The 23,301-nt window shown below is 47.5% G+C and overlaps 2 protein-coding genes across 7 annotated transcripts in view; one reads left to right on the top strand and one right to left on the bottom strand.

Moving 5' to 3' along the window:
• Nucleotides 1–15,980: 15,980 nt before the first annotated feature.
• On the bottom strand, nt 15,981–23,229 carry NME6 (NME/NM23 nucleoside diphosphate kinase 6). 6 transcript variants are annotated; one of them, XM_011233383.3, is made up of 6 exons: nt 22,951–23,229; nt 20,474–20,570; nt 18,599–18,701; nt 17,330–17,369; nt 16,748–16,908; nt 15,981–16,484 (listed from the first exon to the last, which is right to left on the bottom strand). In XM_011233383.3, the coding sequence occupies exons 2-6, from the start codon at nt 20,561–20,563 to the stop codon at nt 16,318–16,320; spliced, it is 561 nt and encodes a 186-aa protein (XP_011231685.1). In that variant the 5' UTR covers nt 20,564–20,570; nt 22,951–23,229; the 3' UTR covers nt 15,981–16,317. The 6 variants fall into 6 exon arrangements, with proteins under 6 accessions (XP_011231685.1, XP_011231684.1, XP_002926088.1 ...); XM_011233382.3 differs by having other exon boundaries at nt 22,895–23,004; XM_002926042.4 differs by having other exon boundaries at nt 22,879–22,980.
• Nucleotides 23,036–23,301, top strand: part of FBXW12 (F-box and WD repeat domain containing 12) — a 71,603-nt gene continuing 71,337 nt past the window's right edge. Inside the window, exon 1 of the mRNA XM_034658251.1 lies at nt 23,036–23,097. The gene's annotated coding sequence lies outside the window, so the exon portion shown is untranslated. The remainder of the gene's footprint in view (nt 23,098–23,301) is intronic.

Consider the following 23,301-nt stretch of genomic DNA (forward strand, 5'->3'; position numbering starts at 1 on the left):
AGCCCCAGAATGCACAGCAGGGCAGGTGCATTAACTGGTTACAAGGGTAACCAGCCAGGTGCCGCCTGTGAGCAGAGATGAGTGGAGTTTGGCCTCGTCAGCATTCACTCACCTAGTGCGGAAGGTCACCGTGTTGCTCCAAAGATGAACGTTTTCTATTTGTGATCTCAGTGCCAGTTTTTTGGAGTTTTTATTTGTTCGTTTTTGTTTTTAAAGCTTTTGATTGGTATGAGAGCCTCTGTTTGAACAGGTCAATAAATCAGTGGGGTGGGTACTGAAATGTTTCCATGGATCCGTATCTATCCTTCTGCTGCTTTTAGACATACTGTTTGTCACCAGAATGCCCCACAACAGGAGCTTCAGCCTCAGAGCACATGGGCTCAAGGCTTTTATGAGATGAGGGTGGCGTGCTCCGTGGGGCCGGAGATGTTTTCCCCTCTTGCACATGTTGGAGCCAGTCAGCCTCATGGTTTTCGTGACCACCAATGTCTTCCCTGTTCACGAAGGCCTTTGTGGCATTTGAAACACGCCAAGCACCTGTTTCTAGTCTGGCCAGATCCTGTTTGCAGGGATGAGGCCATGTACATCAGTGTGGTTCTGAGGGGACTCTGTGGTCTGGTTCTGGGGCCCTGGGGCAGGTCTGGCTGACCACCTCAGGAGCCTGGGGTATGGCATCTTTGACCTGGGGCAAAAAACCGAGTTAGGGGAGCCTGTGGAATCCAAAAGAAAAACCTGAGGTGAAAAAGCATTCCAAACAAGCCATTAGTATGGAGGGGGTGGGGCGGGTAGGCCAAGAGGAGCATCCCGTGGGAGGTCCAGGGTGGCTGGACAGCCGAACAAGAGGTGGTGGTTTCACAAGGAGCCAGAAGGCATTTACTCAAGCTGAACCTGTAGCCCCATGGGCTGCTTCCAGGGCGCCTGGAGCCTTGGTCAAGAGAAGGGAGGGGGCACTTGGAAGCCTCCGCCAAAGTTAGCCCCTTGGAATGTGTGCTCCTTGCCTTCCCCGCCTCTTCCTTAAGGAAGATAAAGGGTAACCTCCCCGCATTTCACATGGGGGGAGTACCAAAACAAAAAACAGGGGGGAGAAAAACCCACACAAGGCAGGAAAAGGCCAAATAACTTCCTCAGGATAGACACATTTGCTGAAATTGCCTGAAAAGAGTTCGGTGAGCTAAATATAGCACACTCTCACCCAATCGTGGCACGATCCTTATCGAATTACCCATTGCACGCTAGGGAATGGAAATTTCACATGACTAGTCTGATTCCAGAATCCGAATAGGGTCCAAATTGGTAAGCATCAGCTACAGTTGGTAAAAGAGAGGACAGTTTTCTTGCCCATTGCCCAACTCCAGCTTCAGAGCCATCCTGGGTCTTGCTCGCCCTTCCTGTCTGCCAGCATAGCCCCACCCCCTGCCCTGTCTGTACCCGGATGCTGCTCTTGGCATCCAAGGAGCACAGCAGAGCTCAGACCCATAAGTACCTCCCCCACCCTGGGAGTGTTCCTGGTTTATGCTTCCAGATCCAAGTCCCAGGAATGCAGAAAGGGAAGGGCAGGGCCTTGGGAGGGTCGGGTGAGTGGGGGAGGTGGCCAGAGTGGCCCTGGTCATCCTTGTCCAGATAGGGTAAAGGAGGCTCCTGGGTAAGGCTGCATCAGGCTGGAGCTGTGGGGCACACTTTCTCCCGTAGACACACTTCACCCATCCAGGATGGATTTGTGTTGGATGGGGAAATATTTTAGACTTCTTCAGTCTTTAGTTACAAATTAATTAAAAGTAAAATTTAAAATGTAGTTCCTCAGCAGCACTCGCCACAACAGGTGGTCCACAGTCACTTTTGGCCAATGGCTGCGGAAGCAGAGAGCAGGTTCGGGGTGGCGGCCCTTAGCACCATGGACAGTGTACGGGACTCCTGAGGAAGGAAACCCCGCCCAGCCATAGCGCAGGTGAGCAGTCAGGAGTCCTCAGCTCCGTGCAGCCCTCAACCGCCTGCACGCCCTGAAGGCCAGCCCAGGCCAGGCCTCGGATACCGCGACACCAGCTCGCCGCCTGAGGTCGGAGTGCGGGATAAAGCAGGGGGTCACTTCCTCTCGCCCTTCCGCGGGGCCCACCTCCGAGCCAGGGCTGGCAGGAAGGCGAGGCGGGGGCGGCAGCGGTGACACTGGCAGAGGCAAGTCTAAGGAGGATCGCGCAGCGAACCCCAGGGCCGCCAGTGGCGTCAGGAGGAGGAAGGGATCCTAAAGGAAATGCGTCAGGGTGCGGCCAGCAGCCTGCCGGAAAGCGTAGTTCCGAAGCAGAACGCTCCTCTGGCAGTGACCCCCTCCAGTTCTTAGACTTGACCCCACGTGCTGGAAGCCGTCACCGCGCGTGAACAGTGCCATGACCTCACGTGATCAGGACCATGACACCACATGATCAAAGCCATTGACTCCAAGTGATGGGAACTGTGACCTCACTAACTGTGACTGTGATCCCCACATGTTGGGGCCATGGCGCACGTCATCAGGGCATGCGGCCCCTGTGCTAAGGCCCCTGAGCCCACTTGATCAGAGCCTTGAACCCGTGTCCTCAGGGCTGTGACCACTGCCTGGCTCAGAGCAGTCACTCCGATGGTGCTCAGGACCTATTCTCCCAATCAGGACCGAACTTCACTGGGGTCTGGACCGTAGGTCTTTGTGGCTGGGACCCCATGTCCTCATGTGGAAACCCAACTTCACGTGGTATTGACCCCACGTATGTGGGGCTGTTACCCCTAGTGCAGGGTGCGACGCTAAGGGGGCATGTCATTAGCCATCTTTTATAAATTAGGTGTAGATAAGTCAGTGAGTTATATGGGTAGAATAGTCAGTGTATGGGGGTGGTGAAGTGATTTCCATTCTTCTGGTTAAAAAACCATGGAAGGAAAAGGGAAAGGGGGAAGGAGAAGGCAAAGGGAAATCATGGCTCTGACCACAGTCGGAAGGGTTTTGTGATGTATTAGGGATGGGAGAGATTTCAGCAGTCTCTCTTCTGCTGTCCTGCCCGCCACCCCCTTGCAGGGTATTCAATAAACTTCTATCTCCTTAAAAAAAAAATGGGAGAGATTTTAATGCCACTTTCTCAGGGCCATAACCACAGGTGACCAGAGCCCAGAGGACCAGCAGCAGCAGCAACAGCATTCTGATAAAAACCACTGGAGGAGCAAAGCAGAAGATCAAGGAAGAGGAGGCTCTTAACCCTTGTCTGGGAGTACAAATGAGAGGGGGACTTCCAAGGTTTTCCCTAGCTCACTCCAGGGACCATCAGTAAGCTCCCAGGCAGGCAACCTAGTATTGAAGAAACAACTCAGTCCAGCCCATAGGACAAGCTCTGGGGAAGTGCACGTGGTTCATGAGAGGGTAGAAACCTCAGGATTTGGAGCAGTTGAGTTTGGAGAGCATGGACTAGATTTTAGCCAGAAGACACATCTATTCAGACACAAGGGGAAACATGCGTGTGCAGGGAGTGCAGGGAGTGCGGGCGAGGCTTTGGCAGGAAGTCGCATCTCATCACACATGAGAGGACACACACGGGGGAAAAGCCTCCTGTGTGTGGGGAGTGTGGGTGAGGCTTTATAGAAAAATCTACCTTCCACAACCACCAGCGTGCACACTGGGTGAGAAGCCTCGTGTGAGCAGGAAATGTGGATGAGCTTTTAGCCACAGATCAGACCTCCTCAGACACCAGAGGACACACACAAGCGAGAAGCCCTTCGTGTGCATAGTATGTGGGCAAGGCATTAGTGAAAAGTCAGACCTTGTTAAGCACCAGAGGATTCACACAGGAGCTGAGCCTTATGTGTGCAGGAACTGTGGCCGAGGCTTTAGGGTGAAATCACACTTCATCACTCACAGAAGACACATTCTGGGAAGAAGCCTTATGTGTGTGGGGAGCGTGGGCAAGCTTTTAGCTGCAAGACAGTCCTCAGCACACACTAGAGGACACACATGGGTGAGAAGCCTTACAAGTGCATAGTGTGAGGGCGAGACTTTAGCCCCAAGTCTACTCCAGCACATGTCAGAGGACACACTCAGGGGAAGACCCTTATGTGTGCAGGGAATGTGGCTGTGGCTTTAGCTATGTCAGCCCTCATGAGACACTGGAGGGCCCACTCAGGAAAAACCCTTAGGTGTGCAAGGAGCAAGGGTGTGTGTTTAGCAACAAGTCAACTGTCAGCCACACAAGAGAACACACTCAGGGGAGAAGGCTTGATTGTAAGGTGCTGTGGACAAGGCTTTAGCTGGACATCACTCCTCATCCCACAGCCGAGGACATGCTCAGGGAGAAGCCTGTGTGCAGGGAGTGCAAAGTGTTAGCTGGAGGTGACCTCTTAAGAAACACTGAGAATCACATCTGTCCTCCATACATGACCACCCCATGCTAGCTCGCAGAGGGTTTCAGGGACAGTCTCTGACCCCTGACCCCTCTGTGAGTGTGAAGGTGGCAGAAATCTAGCTTCTGAGAACAGAGGTACCAAGTGATGCTCCCCTTAGTGGTCTTCGCACCCAATCGACTAATTCTTACTTCCTTCTGCAAGTCCATCAGTTTCCATTGATTTTTATGACACTCTCCTGTTTTAATTTTTTTTTTCTATGTCCCTAACCTTTGCTGCATCCTCTTCTGCCCCTGCCTTTAGGGATTGCTCAGGGCTCAGTCTCTAGCCTGCAATCTGAGGGACTCCTCAACTATGTCTTCCTGCTACCCCTCCAATCCCAAACCCAGGTTCCTTTAACCATACCCCAAAAATTCTTTGGTCTCGGAACTTAGACCTCATAACCACGTTGCTTTGGCCCTCTCCTGGCAGGTGTAAGATTACTAGCAATGCCCACCATCAGCCTGACAATACCAGGTTTCGGGGCCTTAAAGCAGGGTCCCTCTAAAAGTGCCCCCAATGTCTGTGCCCAGTCTTTTAGCCACACGCTTAAAACTGTCCTCACTATGCTGCTAAAAGCTCTTTCAACTGGACCCACTCTTGCCTGTCTTACATTCCCAGCGCCATAATGGCCCTTCTTGGCCAACATGATGGAAAGAAAAAAATGTATGTATTCTATTAAAATTCACACAGCATCGTAGAGATATCACACAGGCTTGGCCTAGTGAGATCAATGTCAGATCCCGGAAACACAGGAAGAGATGCAGAGGGGACCAATGTCCAGGCCAGGGCAGAGTGCTTTGGGTTCTTTTCAGTCATGAATCCCCCCCTCCTGTGTCTTCCTCTTTTTTTTTTTTTTTTTAAGATTTATTTATTTATTTCAGAGACAGAGACAGAGAAAGAGAGCAAGGGAGGAGCAGAGGGAGAAGGACAAGCAGACTCCATACTGAGCGCAGAGCCCAACACAGGGCCCCATCCCAGGACGCTGAGAGCATTACCTGAGCTGAAATCAAGAGCCAGATGCTCTAATGAAGCATCAAACTTTACATCGGAATCTGGGGATGTACTGTATGGTGATTAACACAATATAATAAAATAAAATTAAAAAAAAAAAAAAGAGCCAGATGCTCAACCGACCAAGCCACCCAGGCGCCCCTAGCTGAAGTTTTTGCTGTAGGGGCAAACGGCTCATTTCTGATGGATGATAAGAGATTCCAGACTCAAAAGGCTACAGGGCCTGATAAGTAGAACTGAGACTAGGGCGGCTCCTGTGTTCCTGCTGGCCTCATCCTTCAACCTCGCCCCTAAAGTTCTCTGGCTCTTAGCCCTACAAATGCTTCACCCCCTTTTTTTCTCAGCTTTGTCCCTCAGCATAGACTTCTTCCTTCATTTCGCAAATTTTTTTTTTAAGATTTTATTTATTCATTTGAGAGAGAGAGAGAGAGCGCGCGATCGCGCGCACAAGCTGGGGGAGGGGAAGAGGGAGAAGGACAAGCAGACTCCATCCTGAGTGTGGAGCCCAACACAGGACTCAATCCCAGGACCCTGAGATCCTGACGGGAGCCAAAACCAAGAGTCAGTTGCTTAACTGACTGAGCCACCCAGGCGACCCCAATTTTATTTTGATGTTGAAGTACCTGCAGGCTGGGACTGTGGGGAAGGGTGCTTTTGGGGGGGCAGAGATGGCACTGGAGGTGCTACTCACTGGGTCTGCCCCTATCCCGACTTCTGTGGGATGACGTAGAACCTTCCAAGTTCAGCTCCAGTTGCTCTAACTGATTCCCTACCTCTGTCTCCCTAAGTAATGGAGGTACCCCCATCACCCACCCCACTTTTGCACAGTTTTAACATCTTAAGAGGTCTGTGTTTATTTTTTATTTTTTATTATTTTTTAAATATTTTATTTATTTGACAGAGAGCGAGCACAAGCGGGGGGGCGACAGGTAGAGGGAGAGGGAGAAGCAGGCCCCCCGCAGAGCAGGGAGCCTGATGCAGGACTCAATCCCAGGACCCTGGGATCATGACCTGAGCCGAAGGCAGACGCTTAACCAACTGAGCTACCCAGGCGCCCCAAGAGGTCTATGTACAGAGGCCACTTTCCCATGAGGCTCTGTGGGAGTGCTTTCTTGACTCAATCCAAGGGTCCTGGTTTTCTGCAGCTATTTCCATCATCATTCCCATATCCCCTGCCTCTGCTCTTACTTTCCACATCTTGAGAGGGCCCTTCACACCCTGACTTTGGTGATACCTCTTTCTAGGTCTTGGGGTGAGAGATGGGAATTAAAGTCCTCACATGTGGCTCTGCAGTTCAGATGCTGGGCCCGAGGGTGAGTTTCTCTCCAGGGAGAGAGAGAGAAGGGTGGAATGAGGCTCAGGCATATATGAGTCTAAAGGGATCATGGGCTCTCCAAACCTTAGAATCCAGGACAGGTGAATCCTGGGTGCTCTTGGAGAACTGGGATAAAGGTGGACTCAGTTTAGGTATCTAGGGAATTGCTTATCTGGGGAAGTGAATCTCACTCTTCACACTGACCTTGGGTGATTCAAGGGCCCAGGCTCCTTAGGGCCATATGTGACCAAGAAGAATAAGCCTGGAGGAGAATTTGTGGCATAATGAATTCATGGGAGGGATTCTTGGGTAGATGAGTGTTTGAACTTAGAGATTCCAATTCCATGTGGGGTGGGAGGCTGATAGGTGAAAAAACTTTCAAACGTTCTAATAGCTACTGTGAAGAGGTAGCTATCTTCTGAAATGTCCAAATTTTGCTGGATTTCTATGTTATCACCTGTTTTCTAGTTGAATCTCTACTGAGGATATTTTTTATTAATCTGGAATATTTTTATTAATCTGGAATATTTTTATTAATCTGGTATATTTTAGTCATAAGTGTTTCATTTGATTTTAAGTAAAATTGCAGAAGTAGAAAATGAATTTACTTGATTTCAGGTTAAAACAAATACATATAGCCATCTTCTGTAAATAATCATTTTTAAACCTTGGAAGTTATTCTCTTACAGGAAATAATGGTCCTATAGAGCCAGATCTGTGTCTGCACAACATGTAGTATCTATTATGATTTCTTTTCACTGTCAAACTTCTCTTTGGAAGATGAACCAGTTCTTGGAGCGCCTGGGTGGCTCAGTTCGTTAAGCATCTGCGTTTGGCTCAGGTCATGATCCCAGAGTCTTGGGATGGGGCCCCGAATCAGGCTCCCTGCTCATCAGGAAGCTTGCTTCTCCCTCTCCCTCTGTCCCGTCTCTCATGCTCTCTCACTCTCTCAAATAAACAAGTAAAATCTTAAAACAAAACAAAAGATGAACCAGTTCTTGAAGTCCAGCTCTCAATCCAGTGCTCTTTCCTTTCTGTTCCATAGATATCAATAGTCCATTATTTTTTACTGCTGAATAACATTCTGTTGTATGGATAAGTCACAATTTATCCATTTACCTGTTGATGGACATTTGGATTGTTTCCAATTTGGGCTATATTATGAACATTCATGTACCATGCTTTGTATGGGCATATGCTTTCAGTTATCTTGGGTAAAAACATAGGAGTGTAATGAATGGGTCATATAACAGGTGTATGCTTGACTTTTTATTATAAAACTACCAAATTTTCCTAAAGTGGTTGTCCCATTTTTTATACTCACCAGCATGGTATGAGAGTTTCAGTTCCTCCAAATTCTTACCAACACTTGGTATGTATAATATTTTTAATTTTAGACATTCTAATAGGTGTATAGTGGTATCTCATCTTGGTCTTACTTTACATTTCACTAATGGGTGATAATGTTTATTATCTTTTCATTTTGCCCATATTCTTTATTGGGTGTTTGGTTTCCTATTATTGAGTTTTGAGAGTTCATTATATATTTCTGATACAAGCCCTTTATCAGATATGTAATATGCTCTCAAAATTAATGAAAGACGTAAAGGTTAAGAGCTAAAATTATAAAACTCAGAGGAAAACATAGGCACAAACTTTTGTGATCTTGGGTTAAGCAATGAAATATTGGATCACCAAAAACACAACAAATAAGAAGAAAAAAAGATAAAATGGATTTAATAAAAATTTAAAACGATTGTGCTTCAAAAGACACATTAAGAGAGTAAAAGTAAAAGATTACTTTTTTGGTATGTCTTTATTCACTTTTACCTCAGAACAGGACCTTGGATCTGGACCTTTAACTTCATATGTGCACCTAGATGTGATCTTAGTCATAGATATTGGATCAGGACCTTAGGTCTACAAATGTATGTTGGGCATGCACCTTGGACCTGGATTTGTCCAGTTCCTTGGAAATTATCATAAACTAGAAATTATAAGTGGATGTGAAACTTTTACTTAGACCTTGGTATTTCTCCTGGACTTAGACACCTGGGCCTTGGACAATATTTAGATCTTGGGCTCCAGCCTTATAATTAAATTTTTGACCTATATTTTTCCAGAATCTTGGACCTGAGCTTATATCTGGACCTTGGTCATGGACCTGGACCTTGGACCTCCAGGTATATGGTAGGGCTGCTGTAACAAAGTACCACAAACTGGCTCACTTAACCAACAGATGGTTAGTGTCTCAACAGTTCTGCAAGCTAAAAATTCAAGATAAGCTATTGGCAGGGTTGATATCTTCTGAGGGCTGTAAAGGAGAAACCAATTTTTACCTCTATCCTGGTTTCTGGTGTTTTTCTGGCAATCTTCAGCATTCTTGGATTTGTAGATGAATTGCCCCAATCTCTGTCTTTATGCTCACATGGTAGTTCTCCCTGTATGTGTGTCTGTGCCAAATTTTTCCTTTTTATAAGGACACCAGTCATATTGAATTAGGGGTCCACCTACTCCTGTATGACCTCATCTTAACTAATAACATTTACAACAACCTTATTTCCAAATAAGGTCACATTCTGCAGTACTGGGAGTTAGGACTTCAACATATGAATTTCTGAGGACTACAACTCAACCCATAAATGTGTAAAGTGGTATCTTTATGACATTGACCTGGACTCTGTATAGGAACTTGGAATTTGGACTTGGAACTGGATGATGACCTCACCAGAACATTGAACCTGACCTTAGACCTAGACCTTGACCTTTGGAAGAGTGCCTGAAACTTTGATTAGGAGATCAGACCTGGATTTTGGATATGGACTTGGACTTTGGACCCAGTACCTGGATTTGGACATGGACCTATTTTTTTTTTTTTAGATTTTATTTATTTATTTTGAGAGCATGAGAGAGAATGTGAACGAGGGGGAAGGCAAAGGGTGAGGGAGAAGCAGGCTACCTGATGAACAAGGAGCCCAGTGTGGGATTTGATCCCAGGACTCTGGGAACATGACCTGAGCTGAAGGCAGATGCTTAACTGACTGAGCCACCCAGGCACCCTGGACAAGGACCTAAATTTGACATTGGAATTGGATTTGACATTAGGCCTGGTCTGTGGACTGGATCTGGGTTTTGGAACTGTGCCTTGGAACTTAAAGTTTATCTTGAACCTTCTCCTCTAAAGTTGGACATGCCTCTTTGTACCTCAACTTGGATGTGAGCCTGGACCTGACCTTGGTTGTGGACATTGGACCTGCACTTTGATGTAGACATGGACCATGGGACCTGCACTTGGATGTTGGAAGTAGACTTTAGACCTTGTTCCTGAGCCTTGAATTTGGGTTTCAAACCTTGATCTCTGACCCTGACTTAAATTACATCTGAATCTCAACCTGGTCTTTGGCCTTGGGCATCGACATGGTCTTTGAACTTGGACTTGAACCTTGAAACTCGTTATCATATCTGAACTGTGTACCTGAACAGTTGGACTGGACTTCAGATCTAAACTTAGACATGGTATTTGCTTATTAATCTGTATTTAGATCTTGAACTTGAATTTGGTTGTTGAAACTGAACTTTTTAAAAAAAATTTTATTTATTTATTTGACAGAGAGAGAGAAAGAGAGCACAAGTAGGCAGAGCAGCAGGCAGAAGGTGAGGGAGAAGCAGGTTCCCTGCTGAGCAGAGAGCCTGACGTGGGGCTCAATCCCAGGGCCCTGGGATCATGACCTGAGCCGAAGGCAGACACTTAACCGACTGCGGCAGCCAGGCACCCATGGTTGTTGAATCTGAATTTCTAACAGAGGACTTGGACTTTATACCTGGACCATGGATCTGACCCCATGCCTAGACTTCAGACCTGGATGTGGACATGAACTTGGGCCAAGAATGTAGACCTGGATGTCCATCCTGAACTTTGACCTTCTCCTGGACATTGAACCTGAAACTTAGACATACATAGGACCTGGAACTTGAACTGTACATTGGACCTGGACCTCAGGTATGAACTTTAGATATGTACATGCACACTGGACCTGAACCTTGGACCTAGATTTTCCCAGTTTCCTGTATATTACCTTTAACTAGAATTTGGAACTGAACCTGGATTTTTGACTTGGACATTGGAGCTGGACCTTGTATGTGGACATGGACTTTGAAGCTGAACCTTGGAATTCAACCTCAGACCTGGATTTGTTCAGCATTTAGGAACCGACATTAGACCTGGATCTTGGTCAAGGATCTGACCCATGGACCTGGGACTCAGACTTCAGTCTGCATCTTGGACTTAGGACCATGATCTGGACAATGTAATGGACTTAGACTTTGGACCTTGGACCAGAATTTGTACATGACGTTGGACCTGATCTTTGGATCTAAATCTGGACCTGGTTTTGGATGTTGGACTTAGACCTAAGGCTTTGATTTTACCTGGAACATACACTTGACATTAGACTTGATTATTAGACATGTACCAGCACTTGAGAGAGAGAGGTGGGGGGAGGAGCAGAGGGAGAGGGACAAACAGACTCCATGCTGCCACGGAGCCCAACACAGGGCTTAATCCCACGACCCTGAGATCATGACCTGAGCCAAAATCAAGAGTTGGACGCTCAACTGACTGAGCCACCCAGGTGACCCTGGATCTCAAATCTTGCTTTTTCTTGAACAATGTACCTTACCTTAAAAATGAAAATTGTGCTTACATTTGGATCTTTGACTTGGACCTGCATCTATCAACAAGGTATTGGACCTCACCAGTGAGTTTTGCCAATGAAATTGGACTTTGATCCTAGACCTCAGATGTGGATATTGTTCTTAGAATTAGGCTTCACTACTGGATTTGAATCTCAAATATGACTATAAGACCTTAAAGCTGAACCTCATTTCTGGACCCTGACCCATAACTCAGAATGGATTACACATGACCTTGGAACTAAAATGTGGATCTGGATCTTGAAGCTGGAACTCAAGCTAGTATAGATATTCAACCTGGACTTTAGACATGGATTTAATCTGAATCTTGGACTTACCTTAGACCTGGGAAGTAGATCTAGAATTGGACCTTGGACCTGGTCCTTGAAGCTTTGCATTAGATCTGACTTTGGATCCAGACTTTGGGTCTTGACCTAAACCTGGACTTTGGAAGTGGTTGAGTGTTTCTCAACCTTGAACATGGGCCTTGAATCGAGACTGTGAACCTGGACCTAGATTTGACATTAAAAAGTAACATTGGACCTGAGCCTCAAAAATGAACATAGATATTGGACCTGGAGCATGGACTTGACTTGGATCTGGATCTTAGATACAATCTTTGGAACTGAACACTGACCTGCTCCTGAACCTTGTCGTAGATGTTGGATGTGGAATTGGCCTGTAAGTTAGTCCTGACATTAAACCTGGTCCTTGGACATGGGCTTTGATATTAGAACTGTATCTTGGACCTCAGACTTGAACGCTGAACCTTTTAAACTTGGATCTGCCCTTTGACCTGAACGTGGGGTATGGATCTGCATTTGATCTTGGATACTTATGTTGGACTTGGTCTCTGGAGATGGACATGGATCTTGGACCTGACCTTAACCTGAAATGTTGTAGACTTAAGGACCTTGTTCTCAAACTCTGGACCTGGACCTTGAACCTGGAAACTCAGACTTAGGCCTGAATCTTGGACTTGGCCCTTAGATCTCAAACTGGTCCTTGGACATAGAAATGGACCTTAGACTTGAACATCAAATCTCAACTGTGGAACTCTGTTTGTCTGTGATGTTGGACCTGTCCTCAGACTTGGTCTTTGGTGATGGACCTAGACCTTGGATCTATTACTTGAACTTCAACCTCTAACCTGAGACTTTGACCTCATATTAAGACCTCAGACCTAAAAATCAGACCTACACCAGGACATGACCTTGGATCTGGAATGTTGATCTGAACCAGAATCGTAGCTATAGAGTGGGGGACCTGGGACTTAGACTGGAACCTTAGTTTGGAACTCAACTTGTCCTGGACATTGAACTCAGACATGGGACTGACTTGGATCTTGGAACTTACCTTTGACTTCGACTTAGATGTCTAACTTTGGTCACAGAACTTGAACTTAGGGCACTTGTTTTGGTCTCCTTGTGGGTGCTACCCCACCACCTTAGTACTTTTCCATGGGGGAGGGTAGCCTCAGACCTGGCTAGGAAATAGAGTGCTTCCCCTGGCTGCTTACTGATAGCTGGCACTCCTGATCAATCCTCCTGTCAGTTTGCCTGGTACTTTGAGTTGGACTTTCTATTTAGTCTGTTTAATCATGGGAAAGAATAGGCCAGATGGGCTGCCACCTGTTGCCGGGTTAGGGTTTGGGAAATTCCTAGTCTGGATCACCTTGTTCTATCATGTGGGGAGATCTAAGATGCCCTGCTGCTATGTTGTTCCTCTATTCTGGAAGTCTCAAACCAGTTCTCCTTCAGAGAACCTTTCAGAGTTCTCCTTGATTTTTTTTTTAAAGATTTTATTTATTTATTTGACAGAGATAGAGACAGCCAGCGAGAGAGGGAACACAAGCAGGGGGAGTGGGAGAGGAAGAAGCAGGCTCATGGCAGAGGAGCCTGATGTGGGGCTCGATCCCATAACGCTGGGATCACGCCCTGAGCCGAAGGCAGACGCCCAACCGCTGTGCCACCCAGGCGCCCCTCTCCTTGATTTTTTCTTGCATGATTTTCAGGTTTATACTTGTACTCAGCAGGGAGGAGCAGAGATAAATGGGTCTACACCATTTTGTCTAGACTGAAAGTCACTGGTTCTAGGTTGCTCTAGGTTACTCTGTTGAGAGTTTTGCTATAAAGGTGAGCAGAGATATGGGACAGTGGCATGAAGGAGATGTGGTGCTAAGAAATGTTTGTTTTTATTTATTTATTTTTAATTATTCTTTAAAATTTTAAGTAGGCTCCATGCCCAATGTGGGGCTTGAACTCATGACCCTGAGATTACGAGTTGCATGCTCTACCGACTGAGCCAGCCAGGAGCCCCTGTTTATTTATTTTTTTAATGAAAGTACAGCCTGTTTGTAAGCTCTATCTCCTGATGATGCAGGAAGCATAGGAAATAATTACTGGAGCAATGCCCTGAATAGGTAGCAGACTGTATGATCTCCTGCACGAAATGGGGAAGGCCTTAAACAGGAAGTTGGAAGTTTTGTCCATTGATCCTCTGAACAGAAGGGAAGCAGGGTACATGAACACAGATGCAGGTAGGTGCTCAGTAAGGTCTTGGACATCTAAGGAGTTTCTTTCCTGGCTGTTTGTTAACTTCCTGAAAGAGGAAGCAGGGTCAACAGCTGGACAGTGAGAAGAAGGAAGAAGTTGTTGAAGGTTTGGAGAGAGAGAATATATGAAAAAGTTACCTAGGAGAGTGGATGAGCGAATGGTGTAGGTTTAGAAGACGTGAGAGAGGGATACAGAAGACTATGATTTAAAAGTAGGATTTAAAGACTTTAGAGATGGAGGGATCCTAAGTGATATCAAAGACCAGGGTATGGATGGCCTCGCACTATTTACAAAGTAGGTCTGGCACTGTACTGGGCAACAGTGAGAAAGGCATGAGGAAACCAGTCTCCTCTGGAGTGTTGAGTATGCAAGCCACACTGGAGTGGGCTGCAGTGAGGGGGACGAGCCTGTTAGAGCAGACAACTGGTGTGGTTTGTTTGTATAGAGATGAAGAAACAGAGGTAGCTGATGGAGAAAGTGGGGCTAAAAAGATTTTGAAAGATGGGAGACACCAAAACATGTTTGAATTCAAAGGGAAGGGACTCAGCAGAGGAAGGTAAAAGTGCAGTAGAGACCAGAAAACCGGAAGAGCAAGGTGGGATTCCAAAAACCAAAAGAGCACATGGAAGGACTGGCTTAATGGGAAGCGGGACCCTTCCTATGTTGTAACAGGAGGAGAAGAGGAGAGGGGAACATATGCAGATAAATTTATAGATTCAGATGTGAGAAGATTCTGACTCTCAGACATCTCACTCTAACCCCCGGTAGCATAACACTATAAATGCTTCAGCCCATTACCTTCCATGCAAGGTATCCCCCCTATTGGCAGAGAGGTACTGGTCTTGCCAAGGTCACAGTGACCTCCATGCTGCCACACTGAGACGGTATTTAAAGGCTTCATCATTCTGGACTTCTCAACAATATTCAACATTGCTTCGTTCTCCAGAAACACTCTCTTCTCTTGACTTTCCTGAGGCACACATCCCTGATTTTTTCCTTCCTTCTTGGGCTATTTCTTCATCTCCTTTGTTAGCTTGTGCAAATATTTGTTTTCACAAATTCTATATAAATTCAAGTTTCCTCACTACTCCCTGTATGGTAGATTGCCATAGTAACGGCCCTCCAATGATTCACACCTCCCAGTATCCATGCCCTTGAACAGTCTCTTCCCACATGGACTCTGGGCTTGGCCACGTGACTTGCCTTGACCAGTGGGATATTAGCACACATGATAGAAACAGAAGCTTGATAAGCTTGTGAATGGGTGGCCTGGCCTCCCGGAACCCTGAAACAATCATGCTATGAAGCAGCTCGGGATAGAAAAACCACGTTGGACCCACCTGCTTAACACAACCACAGGAGTGAGTCCAAGTAAGACCAGCACAATCACCCAGCCAATCCAGAGACACATACATTGATCATTGTTCTAAGCTACTACATTCTGAGGTGATTTCTAATACAGCAATAGGTAACGGTCATCGTCATCTACAACAAAGACATGGCTAACTTCAGTGGCTTTGTGCAAATCAGAAAAAACGTGAGTCATAAAAACATGCATCTACTGGGCAGACATACCTTTGTTCAAATCGAAGGTGCCCCTTCCCCTAGGATGCAGGCCTATGCCAGGTGCCCAGCATGGATTCGGGCCCACACACAGCTCTGTCACTGGGCGACTTTATGCACTGGACAAGCTGCACCCTGTGTGTGAACCTTCCAGGAGATTTCTACACAATTCTCTCCATTTAGCATAGGCCAGAAACTTGGCTTCAGAACAGTTTGTTTTGTTTGTTTTTATTTTAGAGAAAGAGTAGGGGGAGGGGCAGAGCGAGAAAGAGAGAGAGACTCTCTAGCAGACTCTGCACTGAGCTCAATCCCACGACTTAACATGATCTGAGCTGAAATCAAGAGTCGGATGCTTAACCGACTGAGCCACCCAGGCGCCCCCGGGACGGGTTTAATAACTTCACTTAAGGAGAGAGCGAAAGCGCCTGCAGTAGTGCTCCTGGCCTTGAGACTTAGTAGAACACTGACTTTTATTGAGGAAGATAGGCCAAATGGTGCTTATAGTCACTGCATTTCTCAGGCAAGTCAATTAGGCAAACTCCTTGAAAAAGATGACTAGTTCTCAGAGAAAACAGGAGCCATTATTCCTCTGAATCACCACGAACATTCTGGAAAAGAGGTAGATAGAGAGCTAGATTCTAGAGCAGGTGGCAGTGAGGAGCTAGATCTTCAGGTGAGTGTGGTGCCCAGCAGAGAGGGCGCCATGATCCCCAGGCCTCCCTGGCCCCAGGAGGTCTCCGAGAAAAGGCTGGGCGATGCCACCAGTCTTCACAGACCAACAGGCTTCCATCAGACTGGTCCTGGGCCTCCTGGCCCGGCTGCACAGTGGATGCCTCCCTCTAGACTGTAGCACACAGGGCCACAGCGCAACTGGGGCTCCTCTTCCTCATACCAGCGCTGTTCACTGAAGTCAGGGAAGAAGGCTGCAATCTCTCTACTGGCTGAAACCACAGAGTCTGTAAGGGGAGGTAAGAAAGAGAAAGGGTTCTCATAGGGAGTGCAGGACGGAGGCAAGAGGCAGTCATAATCCGATTCAGAAACCTGAGCCTCTACTTCTGCCTGACCCTCAGTCCCGGGGCCACATCTGCTGAGATGGCCACAAAGGACCATAAATGCAACTGGGAGGAAAGTTCACTGGCTCTCAACTCCACCATATGGCCTGACCACCAGCCGCAAACCATCCTCCCCTATCTGTGGCTGAGGACAGTGGCAGACTCACCAGAGCCATGGGTTGTGTTGCGGGTGTCAGTGAGGCCAAAACTGCCACGAATTGAATCTGGGGCCATATGACGTGCTCGAAACACCCTGGTGGGTCCCATCAGTGTCCTCCAGAGCTGGATGGCATCCTTGCGGGCGAGGATGTAGGCTCGGATTGGCCCGCTGTGTACAGAAGGAACACATGTCAGGAATCTGGCTGTGTGATCCAGGAGGGCACACTGTGAGCAGGGCACTAATAAGGCACATACATCCTGAGAGTTACCCTGCCTTTCCAGCTAAGTACCAATGCTGCTTCAAGTCGCCGGTGATGGAAGGCCACTATAGGAGCACACGAAAGGCCACAAAGGTCAGCAGAGCTGCTAAGTAGCACTCAACAATGCTTTTCTATAGCCATTGGACCAATAACCATCATGAGACAGGTGCCACCAGGTCAGGGTTGCCTGAGTCATGGCCCCAAGCCACGGTTCTTGAGACACTTAACACTGATTACAACTTTAAAGAGTGTCAAACGAAATCAACAATTAGGGAGGAGGGGGAGATAAATCTTGGTGGATAAAGATACTGAAATGAAAATGAGAAGTACCTGGCCATGAACTCTACCAGCCGCTGATAGAAAAAACGCCCTGCAAAGAGAGAGTAACTTCATCAAGACACTGGTGCCCAAGAGAACTTTTTGTACTTCTGCCTCCTTACTTGGAATAATAAAACTGTTTTATTTTATTTTATTTTATTTTTTAAAAAGATTTATTCATCCACTTTAGAGAGAGCATGCAGGTGGGAGGTGCAGAGGGAGAGGGACAGAGAGTCTGAAGCAGACTCCATGCTGCGCGTGGAGCCTGATGTGGGGCTCGATCCCACAGCCCTGAGATCATGACCTGAGCTCAACTGACTGCACCACCCAGGCGCCGCAATAAAAACTATTTTAGAGAAGGACCTTGAAGTCTGACATACCTGGTCTGAATCCAGGCTCTACCATTTACAATGTGTGCTTGCTTGCTTTCTTTCTTTCTTTTCTTTTCTTTTCTTTTCTTTTCTTTTCTTTTTTTAAGATTTTATTTATTTATTTGACAGAAAGAGACAGCCAGTGAGAGAGGGAACACAGGGAGGGGGAGTGGGAGAGGAAGAAGCAGGCTCTCAGTGGAGGAGCCTGATGCGGGGCTCGATCCCAGAATGCCGGGATCACTCCCTGAGCCAAAGGCAGACGCTTAACGACTGAGCCACCCAGGCGCCCCACAACGTGTGCAGTTTCAGGTAGGTCATTCATTTCCCTAACTCAGGTTCCTAATCTGTGTACTAGAGACCTAATAATACCTAAGTCATAGGGCTCTAGGGAAAGTTATGAAACCATGAGCATTAGGACAATGTCTGAGAGAGTAAATATTTACTATTAACTACTGATATCATCAGGACATAAAACTAAATTTCTCATTAGGACTATGAAGTGGAACCCTCCTAGAAAAAATATATATTTAAAAAAATATTTAATTAATTACTTAATTTGAAAGAGAGAGCACACAAGTGGGGGGAGGAGCAGAGGGAGAGGGACAAGCAGACTCTGAACTGAGTGGGGAGCCAATGCAGGGCTCGATCCCACAACCCTGAGATCATGATCTGAGCCGAAATAAAGAGTCAGATGCTCAACTGACTGAGCCACACAGGCGCTTCCCAGAAAATATCTTTAAAACATTGATAATCATGAAAGTTTGTGTATAAAGCAAGACTTCAGAAGAATGGCTGCAGCTTGACAGCTGGTAGGTCAGAGACAGCCTGCCACTGTGTATCCAGCTAAAAATCTCTCTTGCACGCATCTTGGGATAGAGAATTGTCCCATTGAGAGGACTGTTGATCCTACCTTCATGCTCTTGGTAAAATTTCTGGCATTCTTCTTTTCTCCACAGAAGTTCTCTCATTCGTACAATAAGGAACTTGTTGCTCAGAATCTGCTGATGAACAGCCTGGATAAACACCACGTCGAAGATAAATCGGTCAAAGGGACCACATGAGTCATTAGGAGACCCAGGCTGACCAAAAGAACCATGAGGACCCATCAGAGCCCAGGACTTGAGGGTCTGTCCCACGGTTGGGTCAGGAGACAAAGAAGGCGGGGTGAGGTAAAGACCTTCAGTCACATGGCCAGAGCATGAGGCTCAGGGGCAGGGGGCAGGAAGTGCCATCTCTGCCCCTCCGTTCCTACAGCCCCTTGAGCTGAAGCCCACATGTCCCATATGTCAGACCTTCATAAAAATCTCTTGATAGTGGTCCTGCCTTGAGTTTGTCCCACTCTCTCCAAACCATCACACTTGATGGATTAAAAACACCCTAACTTACATGTCACACTCTGGTCAGAACCTCATTCATGGAATGAGGTACAACTACTTTACCCCGGTGCTCAAGGCTGCACTTTCCTTGCCCTCTACCTCTTCCAATTCTCTAGTCCCATCACTCCAGCCGGCCTCTGGCCCTCAGATCCACCACACGTGTTCCTGCCTCTGTGGAACACCAGTCCTCCTGTGCACTAACCGAAGTCCACTCATCCTTCGAGCCTGGCCAGGTCCCAACACTTGTGGGCTGCCATTCCTGACTGCTCTGGTCTTCCTCTGCACCACAGTGCGCTTACCTAGCAGAGCTGCTCAGTTAGTACTCACCCAACTACTGCAGGTAGAACCCTACAAGGACCCTCCCCCAGTTCCACCAAGATTCTGCACCCTACTCTCCGGGACTGTGAATATGAAGCAATATGACTGTTACATTACATGGCAAAAGGGATTTTGCAGGTGTAATTAAGGTTGCTATCAGTTGAGTCAGCTTATTTATTTTTTAAAGATTGATTTATTTATTTTAGAGAGTGAGAGCATTGTGGGGGAGGGGCTGAGGGAGAGGGTGAGAGAGAATCTTAAGACTCCCTGCTGAGTGTGGAGCCCAACATAGGGCTTGATCCCATGACCTGAGCTGAAATCAAGAGTCAGACGTTCAACCAGCTGAGCCACCCAGGCGCCCTGTCAGTTGACTTTGCTTTAATCAAAAGGGAGATTACTCAAGAGAAGCCCAATTAGTCCCAAGAGCTCTTTAAAAGCAGAGTTTTATCTGGTTAGGGGCTAAAGGAGAAGTCAGATTTAAAGCACGAGAAGCCCTAAACACACTGTTGCTGCCTTGAAGATGGAGTGAGCCATGTGATGAGGAACGTGAGTGGTCTCTAAAAACTGACAGTGGTCCTCGCCTGAAGGCCGGCAAGGACATGGGGACCTCAGTCTTATAACCATACGAATCAAATTCTGCCAACAACCTGAATGAGTTTGGAAGTAGATTCTTCCCCAGACCCTTCAGCTAAGGACCTGGTCAGCTGATACCTTGACTTTGGTCTTGTGAGACCCTGAGAAAAAACCCACCTGAGCCTACTGGACCTCTAAATTCTAGAATTGTGAGATAATAAATGTTGTTTTAAGCTGCTAAGTTTGTGGTAATTTGTTACACAGCAATAGAAAACTAATATACATACACCGTCTTGAGGTTTGGTTCTTCTTATTGTATTGGATCCTTATATTTTTAATCTGCCCCAATTCTCCAGTAGATTTTTAGTCTTCTTAGGGTCAGAGTCCATGGCTCTTAACTTTGCCTCCACAGCATCTTGCACAGGACTGTGCTGTCAGTCTTCACAAGTGGCCCTGTGGCACTAGAAATGGAAGCGGTGCCCAGGGCATACAGTAAGAGGCTTAGGACTCCTTCTTACCTCCAGAATCAGGGGGTGAGCAACAGCATCAGGCTTGATCAGGGCCAGAGTAAGCTGGAGAGCCTGAGGGCTCCGCAAGATCGAGGTCATCTCACTCCTGCCATCAGAAAGCTGGATTAGGGACCTATCAGTGCTGTGCTCCCCACCCTCCCTACTCCAGAGCCATGTAGCCTTGCAAGCCCACAGCGATCTCACTCAAAGCCTGTTGCAGTTCCATACAAAGGAGTTACCTATTCAGGAGAAATTCAAGTTTAAATACTACCTGTCTCTGCCAATATTCCCTTCACTTTCTAACTTTTCCTTGTGTTTTAGAGGATTTATAACTTACATTGCTAAACAGCCTGGCCACAAAGGTACAATAACTGTTTCCTTTCATAAGGCCTTCTATCCCATAGTGTGCTCCCATCAATCTAGAATTGGAAGATTGGATGGACAAGAATTGGGATGTTGCTAGGATACCCCCAAAGAAGTCTGCTGGATACATACCATCTCTTATCTAATCTTACAGATAGGTCAGGATCTCCCCTGCCCAAATCAAATCCTTTAATACATTCAGCTGTCCTCAATGGCAAGACTTGTTGACATGCAACTCAAAGGTCAGGGATCAGTTGTAACCATTTTGTATCTGAAGCAGCTGAAACAGTGCCTACGACAAACGTCAATTTAACTGACTAACGGAACCTATATAGTCTTATTCTGCCCATCTTTGTATTTCTAGTGCCTAGCATGGTGTAAGGGCTCAATAAATAAATGTGGAAATGATATAAGGAACGTAAAAGTATTTTTTAAAACAGGACTAAGAGAATTTGAGGTCTCACCCAACTGCAAAATGCTATTCACATTTGAGAAATGGATCATCTGATCGGGACTAAGGACTAGGTCTCAAAAGATTATCTGGTGGAGCTCCTAAATTTGCCAACAAATATGGAGAAGGCTTCCATGAACACACACAGGGACGGTCTGGACAACACTCTCATTTCTAGGCTGAAAGCCGGACAATCACGGTAAAGGCAGTGCTAGGGTCTCCCATATTCATGTCCTTTCTACAGCTTTCAGCTGGATGCTCCACTCAAACCACAAAACTAAGTCCAGTCTAACTAGTGCAAGATCAGCCAACCCACTCTCCCTAATATCCCAGGATGTGGGGGCGCCTGGGTGGCACAGCGGTTAAGCGTCTGCCTTCGGCTCAGGGCGTGATCCCGGCGTTATGGGATCAAGTCCCACATCAGGCTCCTCTGCTATGAGCCTGCTTCTTCCTCTCCCACTCCCCCTGCTTGTGTTCCCTCTCTCGCTGTCTGTCTCTATCTCTGTCGAATAAATAAATAAAATCTTAAAAAAAAATCCCAGGATGTGAGTAACCCAAAATCAAACGGAATCTTCACCATAATCTAGGGAGAGATATCCTTGACACCTCCCCTCCCTCACTCTCCACATCCACGTTAATCACCAAGTTCTGGCAATTTTACCTAAGCAATAGGTCTCAAATCCATACAACCCTCTCCTTCTCCAGGGCCACCACGCCAGTCCAAGACATCATCAACCCTCCATGGACTTCTGCAACAGCTTCCTCCATGGCCTCTCAATTTCTACTCCTGCCAGCCTCTACCACTTGTTCTCTGCACAGCAGCCAGCGAACTAAAATCAAATCAGATCCTATCACTTCCCTCCTTAACCCTTTGCGTGAGACGTTTCCACAGTCCAGAATGTTCTTCCTCTGGTTACCTCCTATTCGCCCACTAGATCTTAGCTCACTTCCCCTACTATATAGCTTTTTGGACATTTTCTTCAGTTACATCTTCACCCGTTAGGTCAGCCCTATTAAAGCAGGGGTCTGTTTTGCTCACCATCTTATTCCCAGTACCTATGCAGACTGCCTAGTACACAGCTGCCTCTCAACAGTATTTGTTGAATGAATGAATGAATGAATGAATGAATGAATGAATGAATGAATGAAGCTCATCCAGCTATTGCAAGGCCAAGCTGTCAGGGGCTCTCCAGGGAAGGACGTGGGATTAGGAAAGGATTCCTAATGCCAGCTAAGTAACGGCTGTCTTGGCCCCCGGTTTAAAACAAATGCTGACAGGTCAAGAAACTCGCTCAACTTTAAAGTCACTCCATCAGAGCATCACAAATTTCATAAGTTGCCTGGGCATTCGCCTCCACACCTGAGGCGCCCATTCCTCGGTTTCCGGGAGGGCGGTGACCAAACCCCCCTCCTCCCAGGCGCCGCGGGGACCTGCAACCCCCCAACTCTGTCTCGGCTATCTCCTACGCTCACCCCCGACACCTGAGGCCCAGCTCCCTCAACCCCCCAGGCTCTCAGCCCCATTTCTTGACATCAATCCCTCTCCTCGCTGCCCCTCATTTCTCCGGGCCTGCAGCCGCGCGACTCCTGGCCCCCATACCAGGGCCTAAGCGCACCCCAGATTCAGGGCCGTTCGGGCTCCAGCCTAGCCGGAGCTCGGGTCTGGATTCACCTGTTCCTCCACCACGGAGCCCCTGCAGGCAGGCACCGCGATAGCCAGCCTGAGCCGCCCCAGCGGGGTCCTTCGGGCGTTCGGCCGGGCAGCGCTGATGGGGGTCCTTGCCGGGAGGTCGCGGAGCGAGCCGGTAGCTGAGGCTGGGTGTGTGGGGGTGGGGCTCGCGTGGAGAGGGTGCAGCGGGAGCGGCCGGGCGGAGACGAGGCGGCCTGCACCCCGAGGGCCGGTCCTGCCGGTGGCCCTTGTGTCTCCTCAGCGCTTGCCCCGGGCCGCACGAGAGGGCAGAGCCGGTTCGGGCGGGAGCCGCCCGTCCGCGCCCGGGCTCGGGCGCCCTCAGGCGGGTGGGAG

This window comes from Ailuropoda melanoleuca, chromosome 4 (genome assembly GCF_002007445.2).
Source record: "Ailuropoda melanoleuca isolate Jingjing chromosome 4, ASM200744v2, whole genome shotgun sequence".
In the NCBI taxonomy this organism is placed as follows: Eukaryota; Metazoa; Chordata; class Mammalia; order Carnivora; family Ursidae; genus Ailuropoda; species Ailuropoda melanoleuca.